This window comes from Poecilia mexicana, unplaced genomic scaffold (assembly GCF_051168715.1).
Source record: "Poecilia mexicana isolate PSO_F unplaced genomic scaffold, ASM5116871v1 scaffold_4, whole genome shotgun sequence".
Taxonomy (NCBI): Eukaryota; Metazoa; Chordata; class Actinopteri; order Cyprinodontiformes; family Poeciliidae; genus Poecilia; species Poecilia mexicana.
The window spans coordinates 14,241,558-14,261,524 of NW_028263373.1; the positions used below are offsets into that span (position 1 = coordinate 14,241,558).

General features: G+C 37.6%; 1 protein-coding gene across 1 annotated transcript; it reads right to left on the bottom strand.

Annotated features, from left to right (window-relative positions):
* Nucleotides 1-13,107: 13,107 nt before the first annotated feature.
* On the bottom strand, nucleotides 13,108-19,920 carry timm44 (translocase of inner mitochondrial membrane 44 homolog (yeast)). The gene is made up of 13 exons (XM_014998886.2): nucleotides 19,808-19,920; nucleotides 19,352-19,456; nucleotides 18,508-18,687; nucleotides 18,332-18,412; nucleotides 18,080-18,229; nucleotides 17,785-17,921; nucleotides 17,440-17,525; nucleotides 16,834-16,926; nucleotides 16,579-16,703; nucleotides 16,249-16,299; nucleotides 16,001-16,090; nucleotides 14,826-14,936; nucleotides 13,108-13,945 (listed from the first exon to the last, which is right to left on the bottom strand). The coding sequence occupies exons 1-13, from the start codon at nucleotides 19,835-19,837 to the stop codon at nucleotides 13,826-13,828; spliced, it is 1,359 nt and encodes a 452-aa protein (XP_014854372.1). The 5' UTR covers nucleotides 19,838-19,920; the 3' UTR covers nucleotides 13,108-13,825.
* Nucleotides 19,921-19,967: the final 47 nt, after the last annotated feature.

Sequence of the window (19,967 nt, forward strand, 5' to 3'; positions counted from 1 at the left end):
AAGTGAACACGGTCTCTCAAAGTCATTAAAACTGCAGGGGATCAAAGCTGCTTTGTAGCTGTTTGACCTCCAGAGTGCCCTGAGACCCTGTGGGCTGTGCTGCGCTGCGCTGTGTGTGCATGTCTGGTTTTACAATATGGATTTTGGCTATATATTGTAAATGCTACTAATGGAAAATGCTGCTTTGCTTTTAAATTCAGCTAAAGTAGGGTTTTACCCACTTTTCCCTTGAACATAATTTCATGAATATAAACTAAATCCATTTAAAAAAAAATGCTTTAATGGCTAAAACAAAACTTATTTTTCAGCACATTTTACACTAAATCATGGACATGAATTACAAACATGGAAGGGAGTGGGCATCTGCCGATCAACATGGAAGAATTTCAAAAAGTTTTGCGTCCTTCATCAAATGTAGCATCTTTTTACACTGTTTTCATTTGGTTTGTAAATATAAAGGGGAAAAAAATCTCTTACAAAGCATGTATGTGAAAATAACCAGCGTGTGTGCATCTGTGTGTGTCCTCTGCTGTCAGGGCTGCTGAGAGCCAAGCTTGTGTTTCCCTGCTTGTTTCCTTCAGGCTCCACAGGAGGTGAGTGGTGGACATGGTTTAATCGTTCCCCTTCAGCTCTTGCTATGGAGCGACATTCATCATACAGCTTCACAACTTCACCCTGGGTTGTCCCAGCGCCAGCAATGTGGAGCCGGACGCACACAAACACACGTGCATAAACAGCACCGCCATGAGCTCCTCCTCGCTGATCCACTCTTCATGGACCATTTGATAATCTGTTCCTTTTTAATTACTCTAAAGCGTCTGACAAGGTAGAGTCAAGGTTTCTCCCTCTCTTTTCTCTTTTTCGCTTTGTGTGTGTCCAAGGTGCTTCACACATTAACTAGTGGGAATGATCCGGTGTGACATTCTCACAGTGTGACATTATTGGGTAGAAATACAGTAATTAAAGAAACATGTACAACACAAGTTAATCGCTTTTTATTTAAAGCCGAAAATCAACCATTATTCTAATTGGTCCCAAAATAAAACATAGAAAAATTGTAATGTGTTAAAACATTCCTTTATTATTATTATTTTGAAAATCAGTTTTGCGTGTAGAAAAAGCACCTGCTAAATTATTGTTCATTTGTAAGTAGCTATCCTTCAGAATATACTGTTATACCTTTAAGTTGGCTCATCTTTACATGGATGTATCAGGTTGACCATAGTTGGTTAAGAAAACACCTTTGGACTAGTAACCAGCCTGTGCTGTAATAACCAAGCAGCCCAGATATAAATAGTTTCATTGTACATTCGTTCATCCTCTTGACATAAATTCTCAACTGCAGTTCATTAACAAAGTCATGAAAATGCATAAAGAGTAGTCTGCAGGGTCAAATTAATTACAACTTAGCCTTTTAATACATATTATAAATACTGTTTTTACTGGAAAACGATTTTTTCCCCCAAATCCAGAGTACCTGGAGAGAGCCCAAATCTGCAGATGGAGAACAAACTCCATACAAAAAGTCCCAAGCCAGGATTTGATTCCAAGACCTTCCTGTTGCAAAGCCACAGCATTTTCTTTGTTTTGGGCTATTTTGTAGACATTTCTTTTTAAAAATGTGTTGATGTTGAAAATTCAAAACAAGACTGTGTGCAGCGTTACTAATAAATTAGCTGTAAACATACATAATCAGACCGAGTTCCCCTTGAAGCTTCCCGTTGCTTTCAATTCATCCCTGAAAGCACATTTGGAAAATTGACTTTTAATGGCCCATTCTCTCAAATACCGACCTTGGTAAAAAAGAAAAAAGAAAAAAAAAACATTTGGAAGATTAGATTCTGTATTCATAAGAGTTTTAATTATGTATAAAGCAATAAACAATTGGCACAGAGAGTGAGAAAGTGTGCTTTTGCTAAAGGTCTCTTGAAAAGCTTATGCCTGAGCTTTCAGGCCAGTATTCCTCCTAAACTTAAACAAGCCGTTCTCACACAGAATAAGGAAATTCACTGGAATATGAGAATTGAACAGCCAATGTTCTAACAGAGGATGTGAACCTCAGCTGCCCTGTCTTAATATTTATAGGCTGAATGAAGTTGGTTGTCCAAAGGAACTTAGATTCATTGTTTTTTTATTAGTGTTTATTAAAATATAAAGTACAAATAAAAATTAAATCTAGTTTGAACTTTATTTGAAAACACAAAATCAAATGCTGCACTTTTATAACCTCTATTTATTTATTTTTTCTTATGTGCTTATATTATGTTTTGCACAAATAAGCATCCTTGGTTGTCAATGATAATAAAAAGTACAAGTTTCTACTCCTGTCTATATTGGAATATGGATTTTTGTAGGAATGAAAACATATGTCAAAAAATGATCCACTGTTTAGACATTTTTTAAACCCAAATATTAATCAGTCATGCTTGGAGATGCACATTAAGACCATACAGCTGAGAAATTGTTCTGCTTAGTCGAAATCACCCCAGTTCACAAAAATTACCCAAAAATGCAAACAAGAGCAATAAAGTGAATGAAAACATGAAAATAGAACATGGATCATGTGCAAGTGTGATGCATATATATTTTCTGCACAAGTTAAATATGGCCTTGGAAAATATTTTAGCGGAGGACTGGAGGCCTGCCCCCTGCAGCAAACTGAGATTGCTTAGCTTATCTAGCAGATATAGAGATTGGTTGTTTAATAATCTTCACACCTGAATGTGCTTGGTGGAGAATTTTACCTCTGATTTAATTTCCTATCTCCAAGGCCACACAGCCTCGCAGCCACACGAGTTACATTTCATCCTGATGACTCTCTGTGTGGGCAATATTAATCATTACGAAAGTAAGAGGACGGAAGTGACTTATTCTACTCTGCAGAAAAGAAATAATGAAACTAACCACCGGGAAGTCAACCTTCAATAAATAACCTTGGTTTAGGGTTTCCTTTTTTTTCTAAAGAAATGCTATAATAAGCTTATGTGAGTGCAAAGCAACAAATAGAATAGAATAGAATAGAATAGAATAGAATAGAATAGAAATCTACTTTATTTACACAATGGGGAGCAATAAACAGTAACAGCAGCAATGTGACAGGCAGTCAAATCAAGCAGACTTAAACCAATTTGTACTTAACTTTAAATGTTTTTACATTTGTTTTATGCATGCATATATATATATATATATATATATATATATATATATATATATATATATATATATATATATATATATATATATATATATAAAACTGTGGAGTTTAAAAAAAGGTGTATGAGAAAAACACAAGTTTTTTCATAAAGTCACCAGGGAAAAATAAATCAGCATACACACCATTTTACTTTGAGGGTCTTATGTATTCTGTATATACTTGAGTTTTTAGGATTTCTAAAATTGTTCTATTTAGGTTTCCTCAATGTTTAGTAAATACTGACAATTATAATTACTATTATTACTACTGCATCTATTATTATTATTATTATTATTATTATTGGTGTGTAGGTTAATACTGTTGTGGTTAGATTTAAATAGTTTTCACACCCAGTGAAAAGTCAGAACATAAGAAATGAAACAAGATGCAGTTACTTTTTTTGGACTCAGTCGGATTTGTTCTTCCTGATTCTCCAAACAAATAACTTTAGACACTTAAACACAAGTGGAGTACATTTTTGTGTTCTGCTAGTAGCTTGAACCCTCGTAAAGTTTCCAGTAGACTTTTCAGAGCAAACACAGCATGTGTTATGACAGATTGTCACTCAGGGATGGACAGATCATGGCAAAAAGTGAAGGCTGCCTTTGGGAGAACACCTGAGCTGGGTGAAGTGAAGCAAATGCACAGGAACCTTTCTGCCCAGACTGCAGGCCACACAAAGACCAGACGATAAATTGAGGCCCAAAGGGGATTCATTAAAAATTCAGAAGTGCCTCCTCTTTTTTCATCAGTCACCAGAAAATGGGGGATGCAGAGGAGCAAGAAGGGGAGCAGCTTTGATATTTTTGTCTTGGATTTAATTTCCTCTCTTTTCCATATTTTATCATAAGCTCGCTCTCCTACTTCCTGAACTTCCGTCCTCCTGCCTCCATCTTTTCCTTCCCTCCAGTCCTCCGCCTGGTATTCATCATGCGATCTGACTTTAATATGGTTTATGGAGGAATATAAGCCGTTCATCACGCTTTGGCTGCGCCCAGGAAGCTGCCGTGCTGCACAGCTCACAGACCAGTAAGCCTCGGCAGCAGCGTGGGCCAGTCGTAGAGCTGCTAATGCCTCCATTTATTCCGCCAGGCTGGGCGGGACGATCCGTCACTCCAAAGTGAACACCAACTCTGTGGCGCGCCATTTAGGGAGCCACAGGCTGCTCCTGCATCGTTCAGGACACCTGACTGGCCTTTTGTGGAGATAGATGGGTGCTACGATGGAAACAGACAGAATGGAAATATGTCCAGTGGGGAGATTGAATAATGGGGGAAAATGTCTAAACAGGTGATGAGGAGGTTGTAGGTTTCTTCTCTAGATTTATTTTTAGGACATACATTTTTTTCATCACCAATAAAATAATACTCACAATGGAAGCCATATATCTTCATACAAAGTATATAAAGACAGTTTCACACACCATCTGACCTGTAATTATTTTACATATTTTCTGTGTAAAGACATTTAGAATCTTTACTTCTTTTTTTTTTTTTTAATTCATCATTTATACAAACATAATTCCTTGGGAAAGTCTTGGCTGATTGTGGCATTAAGTTAACTGGAGCCACACTTGTGTGTGTATTTTAAGGCAACACATGAGAAAAATGACTATAAAACATGTGTAATATCAGAAAATTAAACAAGATGCCTGGAAGTGTACAGTGGACCTCAACGAACAACACTGAAAAAGTCCCACCTCTTCATATTAGAAAAAAACTTGGCATTTTAAAGTAGTCTGAACACATTATGGGAGCAGCTGTAGCTCTGAATAAATAACATTCAGTGACTTTGAGATCATTGCTTTGGTGAGTTTCTTGGTCTATTGAACATTTTGATTTATAGGCCATTCTGACATAACTTTCAGCTGCTGAATAAGAAAACACGGGTTTCCTCGTAAAGGAAACTCATAAGGAAACGGTTCTTATCCGTAAGTGGTGTGAACGTTCATAAGCAATAAGCAGACTTTAGTCCTTGCCTCCGGTCTGAAGGATGTGGATCGCTGGGAAATAGCGGACTTCTGGGACAATGATAATCAAACACCATTCACGCATTACTTTTAAATGACTGCAATTATTCTTTGATGCATGATTAGCCTGTGGCAGATTCTCATGAGAATAGTGTGGCGGATTAAATATGTCTGCCTGACACTGGTGTTATTTGCCACGGAAGGCCGGGGGAGAATGCTTCAGACTCGGGAACATAAAAGTATATTAGTGTGACTTATGTTGTGAAGTTGAGTGAGATGATCGTAAAAGTTTAATCAATGGACTGTGTAATTAAAGTTAATTTCAAAATCCCATTCTAAAAAAGAGCGGGCGTGGACTAATTAGCAGTGCTGAACCTTGTCTTATCGCAGGTCATCCATTTCCTAAATCCACACATAAGTGAGCAATAATCCTTAATGAGCAGACTTTTGCTGTTTGGTGATTGCTGTTTCTGCAAGTCAGATATGCTGAACAGACTTAAAATTATCCAAACTTTTGATATCTTTCTCTTTTTATGAACCTTGAAGCGAATAAGTGATATGCAGACCTTCAAATTTCTATTGTAACAATGAAAGACGACTGAACATCAACATTTAACCTGGTAGATTGGTGATGATGTCAAAACCTTTAATCTGAACACCAAAAAACTAAGCATAAGTCCACAAGGAATAGAAACAAGTCCTACAGATGGAAATGATAACTGCAGGAATGCATAAGAGCGCACAAAGTATCACTAAGTAAAGAAAGCAACACCTTGCATGATCAAAGAATTGAAATAAACAAAGTGATCATCAAATACTTTGATCTATTTTATTAGGATTTTATGTGAAAGAGCCACAAAAGGCAATGCATGTTGGGAAGAAATAGAAAAAACAATAAGTGGTATTCAAAATGTTTTCCAAATGAAATTTAAAAAAATGTGGCATACATGTGTACAGTATTCAGATCCCTTTATTCTGACACCCATAAATATATACTCTTGACAAATTGAAACGTCACCTAAATAGTGCAGAGTCTGCCTGTTTGTGATTATTTATTCAGAACCCCATGCAGGGAATAAAGTAAAAGTTATAGCCCTTTATACAGACTCAGACTGACTTTGGATGTCAGACAAGGCAGCGCCTGTAGCTCTGCCCTCCTGTCCTTTAACCTATGACCCTGATCTGATTCAGTCATCTGCAGCTTGAAGTGATGCAATCTGACACTACCCACTGGCCAACATTAAGGGTATAAAGTAAAAGACATGACTCACAGTGTACTCTGCACTAAAAATGAGTTACTTTGTTTTGCTGAGCTCTTCTAGGCTTCCCATTACGTGTTGATGTATCCCCTGCCAACACGCTCTTTAGTTATGATATACTCTGGCTTTGCCCTCAAAGGTCCAACACACAGGCTACTCACTCTGATTCTTTGAAGTGATAAATTTCTTCAGACAGACTTTTGGGTTGTCTGCACTGTGTAAGTATGACACTAATGGCCCCGCTTGATGCTTTTCCAGACAACCTTTGAACTTCGACGTACCTTTTCAGAGGAGCCGCCTGCGTTTAAGGTCACATTTTCCTCCCCTGCTATAAAATTTATGCTTTTTTTGTTTCATTCAGAGGTTGATATGAGCACCTAAGCCTCTAAATCTTAAGAAACCTCACATTTCTGAACAGAAGCACTCAACACGGCCAAGCTGGAGGGAAGTACGGAGGACAGAGACGCTGGCTGATCAATAGAAATAGCATTTGCAGCCATTGTTTTTCCTCCTCTCAGCAGAATCTCTAAAGAATCTGCTCCTTGCAATTAGAGTGGACTTGCTGATGATGTTCTGGGTGGACAGAGGATTCGATTTAGAAAGAAGCTGAGAGGAGGAAAGGGGTGGATTGTGGGGAGGTGATAATAGAATTGAAAGTGAAATTAGATAATGGATGGAGATTTTTCAAAATGGAAAACTGAAAAACAAAGAAGAATAAGAATTAAAGAATAATATTAAATGTTTCTCTTTATCATTTTGTCTGCCTCTTTTTAGTCAGATACCGTTTTAGAAAATCAGGATAACAAAGGGTCACAATTTACAAAGATAAATAAAACACTAAGAAAAATAATGACAGTGAAATTAAAGGTCTATTTTAAAATTTTACAAGTGGATTACTAAATACAAGTGCTTGAACTTGAATCAGATAAAAAAAAATACTTCTATTACTAGTAATTTGGCATTAAAGTCAATCAATGAAACTAGTTATGACATTTTCTAGTTTATCTGCTGCTTGTTGCATGTAAAAGGAGCAAAATGGACAAAAACCCTTTTACAAATTGTGACATGCGTATGCAGAACTAAAACCTGCAAATAATCCAACAAAGTAACTCTTTGTACTCTCAGGGATAAAAAAAAAAAAAACAATCCTAAAGATATAGATTAAAAAGATGTTACTTGAGAAAGATGGTTTTGAATTTTATTCTTACATTAGTGTCACAGAACTCTCAAATCCCAACAAAATCAATAGTTTGTCTATGATGTTTGTCTCAGTAGGCAAACTCAACAGACAGATGTAGACAGAAGGATTTTAACCTGTCATATGGACACAGCTTGGTCCAATTTCTCAGAAAAAGGCTCATACTTGCATTTTACTTACAATGCAGTCCTGTTGGTGTGAAGGGTGCGGGATGAAATTCACTGGTTCAGGCACGGCTCCAGTCTACCGTTCTGAAAAAGCGTGTAGTCAAAAAAAAGGGAATAAAAAAAATCTAATTTTTCTGATTCTCGACATTTCGACTCTCTTATGTTCAAGAGATGTTATACGTGACTGAACTAATGAGATCCTGACTGCTTTGTATCAAAAGGACTCAGTTGAATCATTTCAGGCTTCTTATCACGGCGCCTCTTTATTACGTCCCTACTCAGGGATTCAGGAAATGTGGATCCAGAATAAAGTGGATGGACTATTTATCTCTTTTAGCCTGGGAATGACTTGGGATACCCCTGAATGAAATGGAGAGAGTCCCAGGGAGAAGGACGGACAGACAGACAGACAGATAAATGAATCTGTTTTACTCACAACACATACAGAAATGAAAAGGATTTCTTTGCTTCCTGTAGTAAATAAAACCACACACTAAGACAACTAAAAGACACAAAAGGAAAACAACTTCTCAGAATAATGCTTTGAATTAGAAACGATTACAGGTTGCAGAGGTGAAGCTGTTTTACTCAGAGACTTAGTCAGCCATTATGAGAAGAGTCTGGTTCATCTAATGCCAATACATTAAAAATAAAATGTAAAAACAGATAAACTACTGTCCCATTTACTGTCAAAAAACAAACTTATTTACTGAATGAAAATCATTTTAAATCAAAAACTGGAGACTGAATAATTTTAGGCTTAACTGTGGGTTAAAAACCAGCAACAGAACAGTAAAATGAGTTTCCCGTCAGACAATTTCATTTAGATCAATTTTGAAGTGACAGTGGCAAAATAGAAAGCAATTCCATCTGCAATGTAAACATGTGTACTGTCAATACCATCTTTGTAAAGGAAATACTTTTGCACAATAAACTTTCTTACTTCGCTGAGGCTGCAAGCAGCAGAACAATAAACTAAAACTCACAAAATAAGGGGAAGACAAAATGAAACAAGAATTGCACTGCACATCACATGAAATGAAAAGCACGTGTAATAAAATCTTTCAGCTTGATGACCTCGGCAGCCCAGCAGAGAGTGTGATCCTGCCTGGAAGCATTTATTAGTGATACTGCATGCAGGAACACAAAGCTGTCCCTGCTGCGTCGACTCGGTGAGAGTCATCTGCCCACATTTACGCTGTAATGTTGGCTGTGGGACGTCTGGCACGTCCGCTGCACCCGGCAGGTCCGACGATATGCGTGACGTGGCACCGTTTGGAGCCGATTCTGTGCCGAACATCAGAGCTCACCCGGTCCTAAATACATTTCATCATCCAACTTTCACATTCATTACCAATGCCAAACAAAAATCGCCTGTTTACCTGCCAGTGCAACTTCTCTTCTGCCTTGTCTCACTCTTTCACACTGAGCACATGCGCAATAAAGCTGACGTGTTTTCACAACACAAGTCCAAAATTTGATACCATTGTTTTCATCTCAGGGGTCCAGAGGAATATATGAAAATATGATAAGAACATATTGACTGCTAACTTTCACGACGGGTCTGTGACCTGATATTAGATCACAAACACTGCTAGGATTGCAATAACAAGACCAGCTTTATGAAAAGATGAAAAGATAACCTTTCAAAGGTGAATTGTAATTTTAGTTTGAGGCAATATACCCAAACAAAAGCTTTGAAGATCTTCCACTGAACTGTCCTAAACTGATGCTGCCTGAGATACTGTAATAATATTTCCTGCAGACGAAGCTGAGGAGGGACAAATTAGCTGAAACATCTGGAGACGTACCGTCCACAACTAATCACAATAATTAGGTGTGGACAGTAAAGTCAGAATGTTCCTTAGCAATGAAGTGCACAATCTTCCCCACAGCTTACAGTAAACAAGCGGAAGTTCAGATTTCATTTGAGTTTAGAAGGAATCTTGATGTATTTTGGTATGAATTGGGTTCTAGAAAAAAAAAAAAAAAAAGTAAAGTAACAGCAATGAACGAAAACAAAGTACACACTGTGCACTTCCAAATATTGATCGCCATTTTACAAATCAGGTTCCCTTTCTGGAATCCAAATTAGTGGGACTTAGTGGTTCCTCTATCTGAGCTCATTGTTCTTCATATCCCAACTAATAAAAGAGCAGTAGCTAACAAATTATTTTAAATAAACTCTTTATTCTTATTTTGAATCCTGGAAAATGAATATGGATCCAAAGAGTTCTTTGATCGAATAATGTTGCAGGAGCCTCATCTGGACATCCTCCGGACCTTTCCTCTTTACTGAAGCTTGACTGCCTGCACATATGTGCATGCTTGCAGTTCCTTCTGTACCTCTGAACTGTCGTGTCGGCACAGTGTCCCAGTGCAACAGTGAATCTGGGTCAGACTCACCACCTCGTACATAAACCCTCATCTGGGCCCTTTTTAAAATAAAACACATCTGAGAGCTGTTGCTGCGCTCACTTCTACTATCAAGCCAGAACAACGTCACGTTGAATTAAGTCCACGAAAAATTATCAAACGTGTTTTTTTTTTTTTTCTTTTTCCTGACACAGAAGAATGAACTGCTTACAGCTGTAGCTGTTATGTTGCTGTGGGATGCGTAAATGATCAGAGAGAATAAAACGATGCAGTACATGTAACCTGCATAGTTTGATCTCAGCAGACAATCTATTAAAACAGATAATTGGATGGAGGAGGGATTAGAGAAAAGAACAATGCTGGTTAAATCGCCCTAAAGGAGAACTGGTGTCAGGGGAGCTCAAGGACAGCATAGTTAATGGGGCATCAGACAGATGACGGAGAAGGAGGGAAGTGGAGCGGACTCTGGAAAAGGGGATGGCAGGCAGGTGAAAAACACTCAACATCTTGTAGAATTTGATCCTTGCAGCACATACAGCTTAAACGAGAATGCTGGAGAAAATACCACCAAAGTGAGGAAATGTACCAGTGTACTAGTTGTTTTTTGTTTTTTTTGAAGATCTGATTCTAATTTCTCAAAGAAGTAGAGAATAATTTGCATTTCTAAATAGCATTTTGATGTGTCACTCAGTAAGTTTCATCGGGGCTCCTAAGCTAAGAACCCACAGTGGAATGTCAGCACTCACATATCAAGGCAGTGAGTGTTTGTGACACTTCTGTCCTAGTTGTTTGACTTCTTTGACCCAGCACCACTTCCTCAAGTTTCTGTTTACTTCAGAGGAAGACATGGCAGAGAGCTCTTTGTCCAAGACTGTGTACAAACATTTCCATTGACTTCACCTTACAATTATGCAACACTGAATCCTCATGCAACCAAAGCCTTGCGAAATATCCACAACTCTTGAACATGTTGATTGTATGTGATGCATCAAAACAAAGCAGTAGATCATCATCATCATGAAGCAGCAAGAAAATTATCAGTTGATTTTTTTTTCATTTCACCAATCTTTTACTAGTCATCTAATGCCGACTAAATGACCTAAGAGGTAATTTAATTACTAAATACTGTCCAGCTATGTGTAATTTATAAATGTATTTCTTATAAATGTAAGTTGTTTCTCTGTCACTAGCGCATTTAGCAGTGCGTACATGCCCCTCCTGGAGGTTACAGCAGGGATGAGGGAGAAGGTGTTGTCGTCAAATGAAATCAAAACTGAATGGAATTTCAAAATATTATATGTAAATATATGTAATGTACACCACCCTGAGCACATCATTCCAACCAAGAATTGTGCACTACTCTATGATGTATGAAACTATAGCATAAAACTGGGTTTCCAATGTGATAAAAGGAAAAGGAAAATGTGCAAGAAGAATCAAACTTTGTCTCGTCTTGGTCAGTATGTTACCCACCAGTTTAAAGGTCTGAACTGTGCAGAGCAGGCCTTGCTAAATGCCCGTTTAAATAGCAGAAGGAACGTGAGCGTGCATCAAGATTGGACGATGAGCGATGAGTGCTTCAGCTGGAAGCTGCAGCCTCAGCACAGCCCTGCAGGAGTCAGTATTCATCATCCAGGACAGCGCTGGAAACATGGAGGTGCTGGTCTACATGAACAAATGCAGGTACACAGCAGAACTGCAGCCATTTGCTTTTGAACTACCCATCACCTTCATTCTCAAGGTGTATAATCAATTCATCTTTCCAGAAAAAACACACGTCCAAGTTAATGATTAAATGTCATTAACTTGTTCTGCCAAGGTGTCAGCATGAGAACATTTACAGATTTATCAAAAAATGTTAATTAGGAAAACCGCAGTTAAACTCGTTTCAGTTCATTTGATCTTTCACCTACAATCAAAATAAGTATAAAATCTTAGTTTTGAAGAAGTGGGATTCTTAATGGTGAAAACTATGCAATTTGTGAATCCCAAATGCCCGAAAATAACACGAGACATTTGTTTTACACGTTATTCCAAAAGTAACTTCAGTCCAGTGAGAGCTAAAGCACCCTGAAGAAATCCAGTTATCTTCTAGTCAAGCGATAAGGACAGCCAAGTCATACATGCCTGAGAGTTCACCCACTTGTGAAGGAAAAAAATGTACAAAATGATGTACAGAGTCTTGAAAATGCATTCATACCCCCAGAACTTGTCTATATTACAGTTACAAATTGGGATTTCATAGACCATAAAAAGTAAGAAGGTTTCAGGGTTTTCAACATTTTTTCAACTAAAAATTTTGAAAGTGCCACATGCATTTTTATTTGTGAATAAACTTTGACTGCCATTTAAAAAAAGCACATTTGTGAGGACTACCTGATGTTTATAATGACTTTTCTTCAAGCTGAAACGGAATTTTTCATATTGCTATAATTTTTTTTCCAAACATTCACAAACAAAAAATCTCAGGGCTCCATTTTTGGTGTTTTTCACATTGACCTGCTAATTATTCAGAGCGCCATATGGCTCTGGTAGATGCGGCATCCACGTGTCACTCTAATCTAAACATGTACAACTTATAACCTTTAGCAGCACTGAAGGTTGAGGAATATGCTGCTAGAAAGGAACTGCAGCATGGCACAATCTATTGTTGTCGATGAGACCTTAAGCTGACAGTATGCTGAGGACATGTCAAACCTAAGATGCATAAATTCTAACCCTACAAATAACCCACCCTCTGCAAAAAAAAAAAAAAAAGACACCAAAGCAGTGCTGCTGCAGCTAAGGGGCTTGACGTACACCTCGCTGCACAAAGGCAGCATCATTTAACTTAAAAAGGAAAGGACATTTTCCTCCAACAAAATATTAGAGCCATAAATAAAATCTCACTAGATGATGACTTTTAAAAGTTGTTTGCTAAACAAAAGAGAAAATAAACAGACCCGTTTGAATGTTAGAAGCTCCAAAAATGTGTTATTTTGGAAAACAAAATAGTCAGATTTTATTTTTTTCATAATAAATATAGACTTGCTGACAGCTTAACAATTATATTGCAAAATTTTCATACAAATGACAGTAATAAGAAGGACATCGGAGCTCTGATTGGCTATGGCAACATATGACAACAAATCAGAGGAAGAGAAAAAAATGCGTGATGGATTGATTACAGACGAGGGGGCAGGCTTAAAGAAACCAACCTGATCTCGATCAGATGGGCAAAAAATACCTGCATGGTGTCTTACCAGTCATAATAGAGAAGATGAATCTTAGTTAATAAGTTTACTATTCCTTGGAACGGGAAGGAATGTGAGCCATCTTCATGCAACGGAAAATTACTTCAGGTGAATGTTTTTGGTGGTCTGCTGCCCTCTACTGTGAGCCAGAGGAACAAACGCAAACAACTCAGGTGTTCAAAAAACAACAAACAAAACTGGTTTAACCCAAAGAAACTACAGTACAAAAAAAGAAAATATGACACAGAGAGGCACCTACAGTGGTTAGTAATACTTCGCCACAGTGTTTTTGTGATGAAATGCCCATGCCATATCGGCTGATTCCTATAGGTCTTCCCCTCCGTCTCGTCTCTCCATTCTGCTCCTGGACCTGTTCGGGTGCAGCGTGTTCTGTTCCTGGGTTGGTGCGTTTTGTGCATATCAAGGAATCCTAGAGGATCTGCTCAGTACTCGAGGCAGAGATGTCCAGTAGTCTCCAGGCAGCATATGGATTTAACTCTTCCTGGTCTCGACACAGAGCCCACACGTACATCATCCTGAGCACTTTGTCCTGAAACAAAAAGTAACAGATTTTACTATGAAACATCTGCTCCTATAAGCTTCCAGAAAACAAAACTTATTAAAACAGTCGATTTAAAGCTTTTATATGGAAAGAAATTCAGTGTTGATCACATTGCTAATTAGAGATTTGCCTTCTCAGGGTTTCTAAGGAAGGAAGGGAGAATGTCCATTCACAGGCAGAAGGTTGCTGCTGCCAAACTCCGCACAAATATTCCAGAGTACTGAGTATTTTAAGACCATTTTTACAAATTATGCAAAGGAATTTTCACAATGAACTTCAGAAGTCAGATGTTGAATAATGGAACCTGCTAACATGTCAAATTGGATATGCAAAAAGAAACATGAAAGTAAAAAAGGCACAAAATAAGAAAAAGTAAGAACACACTAAAAAGAAAAGACAACAAGGACGTATTTGTCCAGATCTGCAAAATTCTGAAATGTACAGTAACAAGGTTTATTCCATGAGAAAAATGTTTTATTTTACCTTTTGGTTCAATGTGTAAAATGTCTGATTTATTTCAATAACTGTTTTTAAGTCATCTCGCATTTAAACATGTTTATTCGAACGGGTTTGAATGGAGACCGTTTCTTTCACATACTTGCAGACTCTGGGTTTTTGAATCTAGAGCAGACTGATGTCGACGTTCTCAACCGGATGTTGGGGTGAAAAAGCATGTAGTGTCTCCAGCTTCATTTAAACTCAATATTGTGTTTTGAATTTTTTTCACATCAGAAAAAAAAAAAAATCAGCTTTTTTTTTGTGAAAGTCTTCCATAATTAGGAAACATTTAATCACTTAACAGTTATAGGGGGAAAAAATCCATAACAATGATATACAGTCAGTGTTTCTGTTTTGTTGTTTCACTTACAGGGTCTCCCTCCACCACCTCTCCTTTAGTGTTTCGAATCACCATCACCAACTGAGCCTGGAAAGTTATAATCAGCACTGGACCCTGCTCCATCATCTTTCCCATGGCCAGCTTGAGAAGGACAGGTTAAAACACAAGAAGAAGCAGAAAACATAAATTAGAGAAGGTTTAAAATAATCTGTATCAACGACCAGAAGCCATGGTTGTTCTTTTACTATCAGACTAGAAATGCATTCACAGGTAGAGTGAACAGATTTGTGCAACTTCGGCAAATAGATTCAAGAGTTATAAGTGTTTTATGAACATGTTTTAAAAAATAATAAAAAAAAAAAAATCAATATGAACTGCAGTGGTCAAGATTTAAATATGGAGACTGCAAGGAAGAAATAAAGATTAAAGTGTAAAAATGACAATTTTCCCATTCAGGTCTAGAAAAACTAAACTCTATTCATCTTCAGGAATCCTGGCAAATACATGATGTCATCCTAGGTTTCTATTTCAATTCAAAATACTTTATTTATCCCTCCCACTAAAAGAGGTATTTAGAGCATATATAAAAATTAATAAAACATGATAATAATTAACAAAATACATAAGTAGAAAGAAAGAACAATATGCAGTCGCAAGGTGCAAATGGGAATTGAGGTAAATAAGTCCTTGTGCAACTAAAGTCCTGAGGAATGGGGCGATGTATGTGTATGAGGGCTGGGTATTTGGGGTGTGAATGTAAATGTATATATTCCTGTAACTGTTATTTGCTGCTGCTGTTACTTTCCTCAAATTGAGGTCATTTAGAAGCAAAGTCTAAAGCCAAATCTTATATGCACAGTAAAAAAAATCTGATCTAAACTCCCTGAATGAATTTTTGAAGTAATGGCCAAATTCAGTGTTCAATGTTACATTTTCTAGTTAACACTAAATATACATGTAGACGGACATCAATTTATTGCTACGAAGTAATAAATGACACAGATGTTTTACTGGCATCATGAAGCCCCCATGGATCTGTTAATATGTTCAGCATAAGTAAATTAGCAAAACGGAAATAAACGGAATTTAATTATCACTTGCTGCGTTTATTACAGAATATTTAAATGAACGACCATTATGTTTCAGAGTACCAAATATCTGCGACTAAATGTCAATCTAGAAGAATCAGGTTTTGAGGAACTTACGTCTATATTGTCTATGTCCAGAATCTTAGAGTGGAACTGAAGTCCCATAGCTTTGGCTTGCTGAATAGGATGAGCAAGCTGGCTGTATGTCTGTAAACCAAGGGACAAAGAAATAGATGACAAACAACATTCTTAAAACACATTTTTGTAGGAGTTGCACATTCTCAGTAGATGTTGGTCCAGTGATTAAGTATTTCCTAATAGTCTTTGGAAACTGTCCCAGAAGACCTCCAAGCTGATGCCCTCACCGCTTCATAACACCAGTCCTTCAGTACCTCCAGCTCCCCTCTGATCATCGCCTGTATAACAAAACACACCGTGTTTAGACGCGTTTGAAGATCTTTGTTTTCAAAAATCCATACTTTTCCAAGCTCTTTTTACAGATGTTGCATTCAATCTTTCTTTCACTTGAGACATACAAATAAAAATTTCAACATGAATTTATTAGCCGTCAGGCATCGAATATGGAAAATGAAAAGACTATATGATGAAAGATCGTACCAAACCTATTTATTACGATCTACCCCCAAATAAACCTCCTGACTGAAACAACAGAGCTGTGCTTTTATTCAACATACCTCAAGAATATTTGGGATGATATCTTGTTCACATTGCTTCAGGAAAGAATCCTTGTCAAAAGATGGATCCACCTTCAAGATCTCAGTTAAAACCTCTGACATTTCTGTCTTTGAAAACAGACCACCTAAACAAAAAGGCACAAAAAATTGTCTGTTAAAAAAAAAAGTGGAATTGCTACTATTAAATGAAACAATAACAAAAACATTCTGATTAGATCTTTAGGTCCGATATCTGCATCTCCAGACTACTCGTACCTATGATGTCTGTCATCTTGTCAGTGACGGCACGGGAAGCTCTGATGATGACGTTGTCACTCTCGTCGTACTTCATTTTCATCTCAAAGAATCCTGTAGACAACAATGGGGGAAAAAAGAGAGGGTTAGATTGTGAGTTGAGCACAGGAGAGAAGCTGCAAAACATTGCAGCACTATAGATTTTAATAATCTCAGGTTTATATCCAGAACTCTAGGGTTATGTTCAATGTTAGAAATAAACTATTTTCGGTGGGAATGTGAGACAAAATGACGACTGACAAAACACTTGCTTCTGAAAAACTTCAATGCATGACATACAAAATTACATACTTGCGACACTTTGTCGTACTGACACCACACAGCATATTTTATCTACAGTCAAATCTGCAGTGGAACTCTGAGTAAGACGTGTTGCATAAATATGGCAACAGGGTAACTATTTTGCAAGCTATTCTGGTGATGTTTTGCAATTTACTGGCTCTTTTCCTTGTCAAAACATTACTATTTTTGGCATAATAGAATAGAATTAAGCTGAAAGAACAACAGTTGGGGGAACAATTACAACAGCAGAGACGTAGCGAGATATTTAAGGCGATTATTCCTTACTATTAAAGACCACATTGTTGTCCTTGAAGTCTTTCCATTGCTGGTACCATTTTGAGTCTTTGTGCAACACCACACCCATTGCTTCCCTAAAGAAGACAGAAATGAAAGCTTTAGCACATGCATTCAGCTCGAATACCTTTGTGACACATTTTGAGTCAGAGTGGAAAAGGCAATCACCACATCAAATAAATGATCAATGGTAATCTAAGCTATAGAGTTACCTGACTTTACTCTGAAAACTGCCAAGCTTGATAAAAACTCCTAAACGAGTGGAACTTCATATTCCTAACTTTAAGGGTTATTCCTCCCTCTTGGTATCAGAGGACTCAATGGGCACTCACGTACTCGTTGGCTTCGAAGACCTTTCCGTCTTCCCCCGGTCCTTTGGATGAGAACTCTGTCCTCTTTCGGAGTCGGGCTGGAGGTCTGTAAGGTCCCGTTTGGCCAAGGTCACCGATCTCCTTCTTCACACTCTCTACGCTCTAAAACAAATTCAGGAATAACACCTGTAACACTCACTCAAGTCTCACTCTCAGGATAACACAAATCATGCCTGATTTATTTAATTTATAGAATAATAAACAGAAAGAAATGAACATAAAGCGACATGACTTAGGTTTGGGCTCAGCTCAGTGCATACCTGAGATATTGCTCTGAACGCACCCGTCTTCCCCAGCATCTCTCCGCTCTTAGAGACCGTTTCTGCAGAAGTCTTTGCTGTTTTTGCTGCTTCTTCCATTCCCTCCTTGAATTTCTTACCAATTTCTGAACGACTGACCTCTTCCAGCCCCTTAACATCCACACAAATAAGCAAACACATTTCAAGAGTCTACAGCAACTCACGTCAGTTAAAACAGAGACTACAACACGGTTAGATTCATTTCACATTTACCTCTTTAACGGTCTCAGAAATGGTTCCCAACTTCTTCTTCAGAACCTCCGAGGTCTTCGCCGTTTCTGATTCTATGGTTTTCTTGGAGAAGAAAGTGGAGAGGACTAACAGTTAAAAGACACTCGAGGCCAAGATGACGCAAGTGAGAGCGATTTTGGTTGGGTAGAGATACTAACATATTTCCTCCGAGCTTGTTTCAGTGCGTCTGACTCTTCAAGTTTTTTGGCCTCTTCCCGAAACTTCTTGATGTTTTCTTTCATTTCTTTGTTTTTGTTCAGTTCCTGCTTGAGGTTATCCAAAAACTCCCCCAAGAAACCTTTTCTCCCTCTGCCTTTGTCTCCTGACATATACCGCACCTGAAGAAGAGGAGGGTGAGGCACAACAAAATAAATTTAAAGTATGTTTAAGAGAATTTAAAAAAAAAAAGAAATAATGCCTTAGAGAAACCATTCATGCCCCTTAGAGTTTTTCACATTTTGTCAAGTTACAAACACAAATAATGAAGTATTTTTTTTAGGGTTTTTCATGAGCTTCATCAACAAAATGTAGTGTGTACTACGTAGTGAAAAGAAAATAATTTTCAAATTCTGTTACAAATAAAAACCTGAAAACTGTGGGTAGCAGCGTGTTTATAGTGGCATAATCCAAGTCCCAACCCAAGTCTAACATTTAGAACTTAATGTGTTTTATGCTTTTTTATTTAGGTTTGGGCTTTGATTACACCAATTCTAACATTATGCTGGGATCTTCATTGTGGCTACACTGTTTAGAGGTATGACATTTCTGCTTAAAATATTTTTAATGATCTCATGTTTATCTGTAAGTTCTAACCATCAAAATTACAAGACATAAAGGCTTCAAAGTGTTTTATTCTGTCTCTATCAATATAACACGACTTTCAATTTCTGAAAAACAAAACTTTACGATATTCAAAAGTGTAAGTCGTAATACTCAAAATGCAGTTTGCACATATCAAGTTCAGTTGCTCACTCCAGAAAACGTCACACGAGGTTCTGGTACCTGTGAAGATCTTGATGGGAGCCCGCATATCCTGTAAACATGGGTTCTGTTCGGTAGCAGCAGGTAACAGGAAGGGGAGGCAACCAAACCTCTTCTTAGACATATCTGAACACAAACATTAGACTTTGGTAGACTGACAAGTCAAAGTAAAGTCATGAACTTGGAAAAATATGGAGAATATCACTTTTTAAGAAAATGTGAAATATTAAAACAGGGTGTTACGTATGGCATGCATATATAGGAACATTTTAATAAACTAAATACAGCTCCAAATGACGAGAGATTCCGTCGATAAGAGCTAACACAGCTAGCTTATGCTACATTAAACTGCTGAGTTAAACCAAGTCATGTCGTCCAAAATCTATTATATATACGAAACTATTCAAATATACAATCCCCCTCTCTTGTCCTTATTTTCTTCAAATCTGGAGTATAAACCGCGTCCCAAACTCTCACCTGGTAACACTGACATAAGGGGGCCGCCATCTTGAATACCGTGCATGTAACCTTCTTCCGGTGGTGACATTTCTACGTCAGCAAAGAGGAACCGCCTTCACGGATTCTCTACTGCTCTTAATAAATAAATAAATAAATAAATAAATAAAGTCTTGGTTTT

Bases quoted from the DNA above. Each gene is read 5' to 3' on its own strand.
- timm44 (XM_014998886.2), bottom strand. From the start codon at position 19,837: ATGGCGGCCCCCTTATGTCAGTGTTACCAG. The intron at 18,413-18,507 runs GTTAGTATCTCT...TTCTTCTCCAAG, and splicing joins AACAAGCTCGGAGGAAATAT to AAAACCATAGAATCAGAAAC. The intron at 14,937-16,000 runs GTAAGTTCCTCA...GTCCTTCTCAAG, and splicing joins TGGACATAGACAATATAGAC to CTGGCCATGGGAAAGATGAT.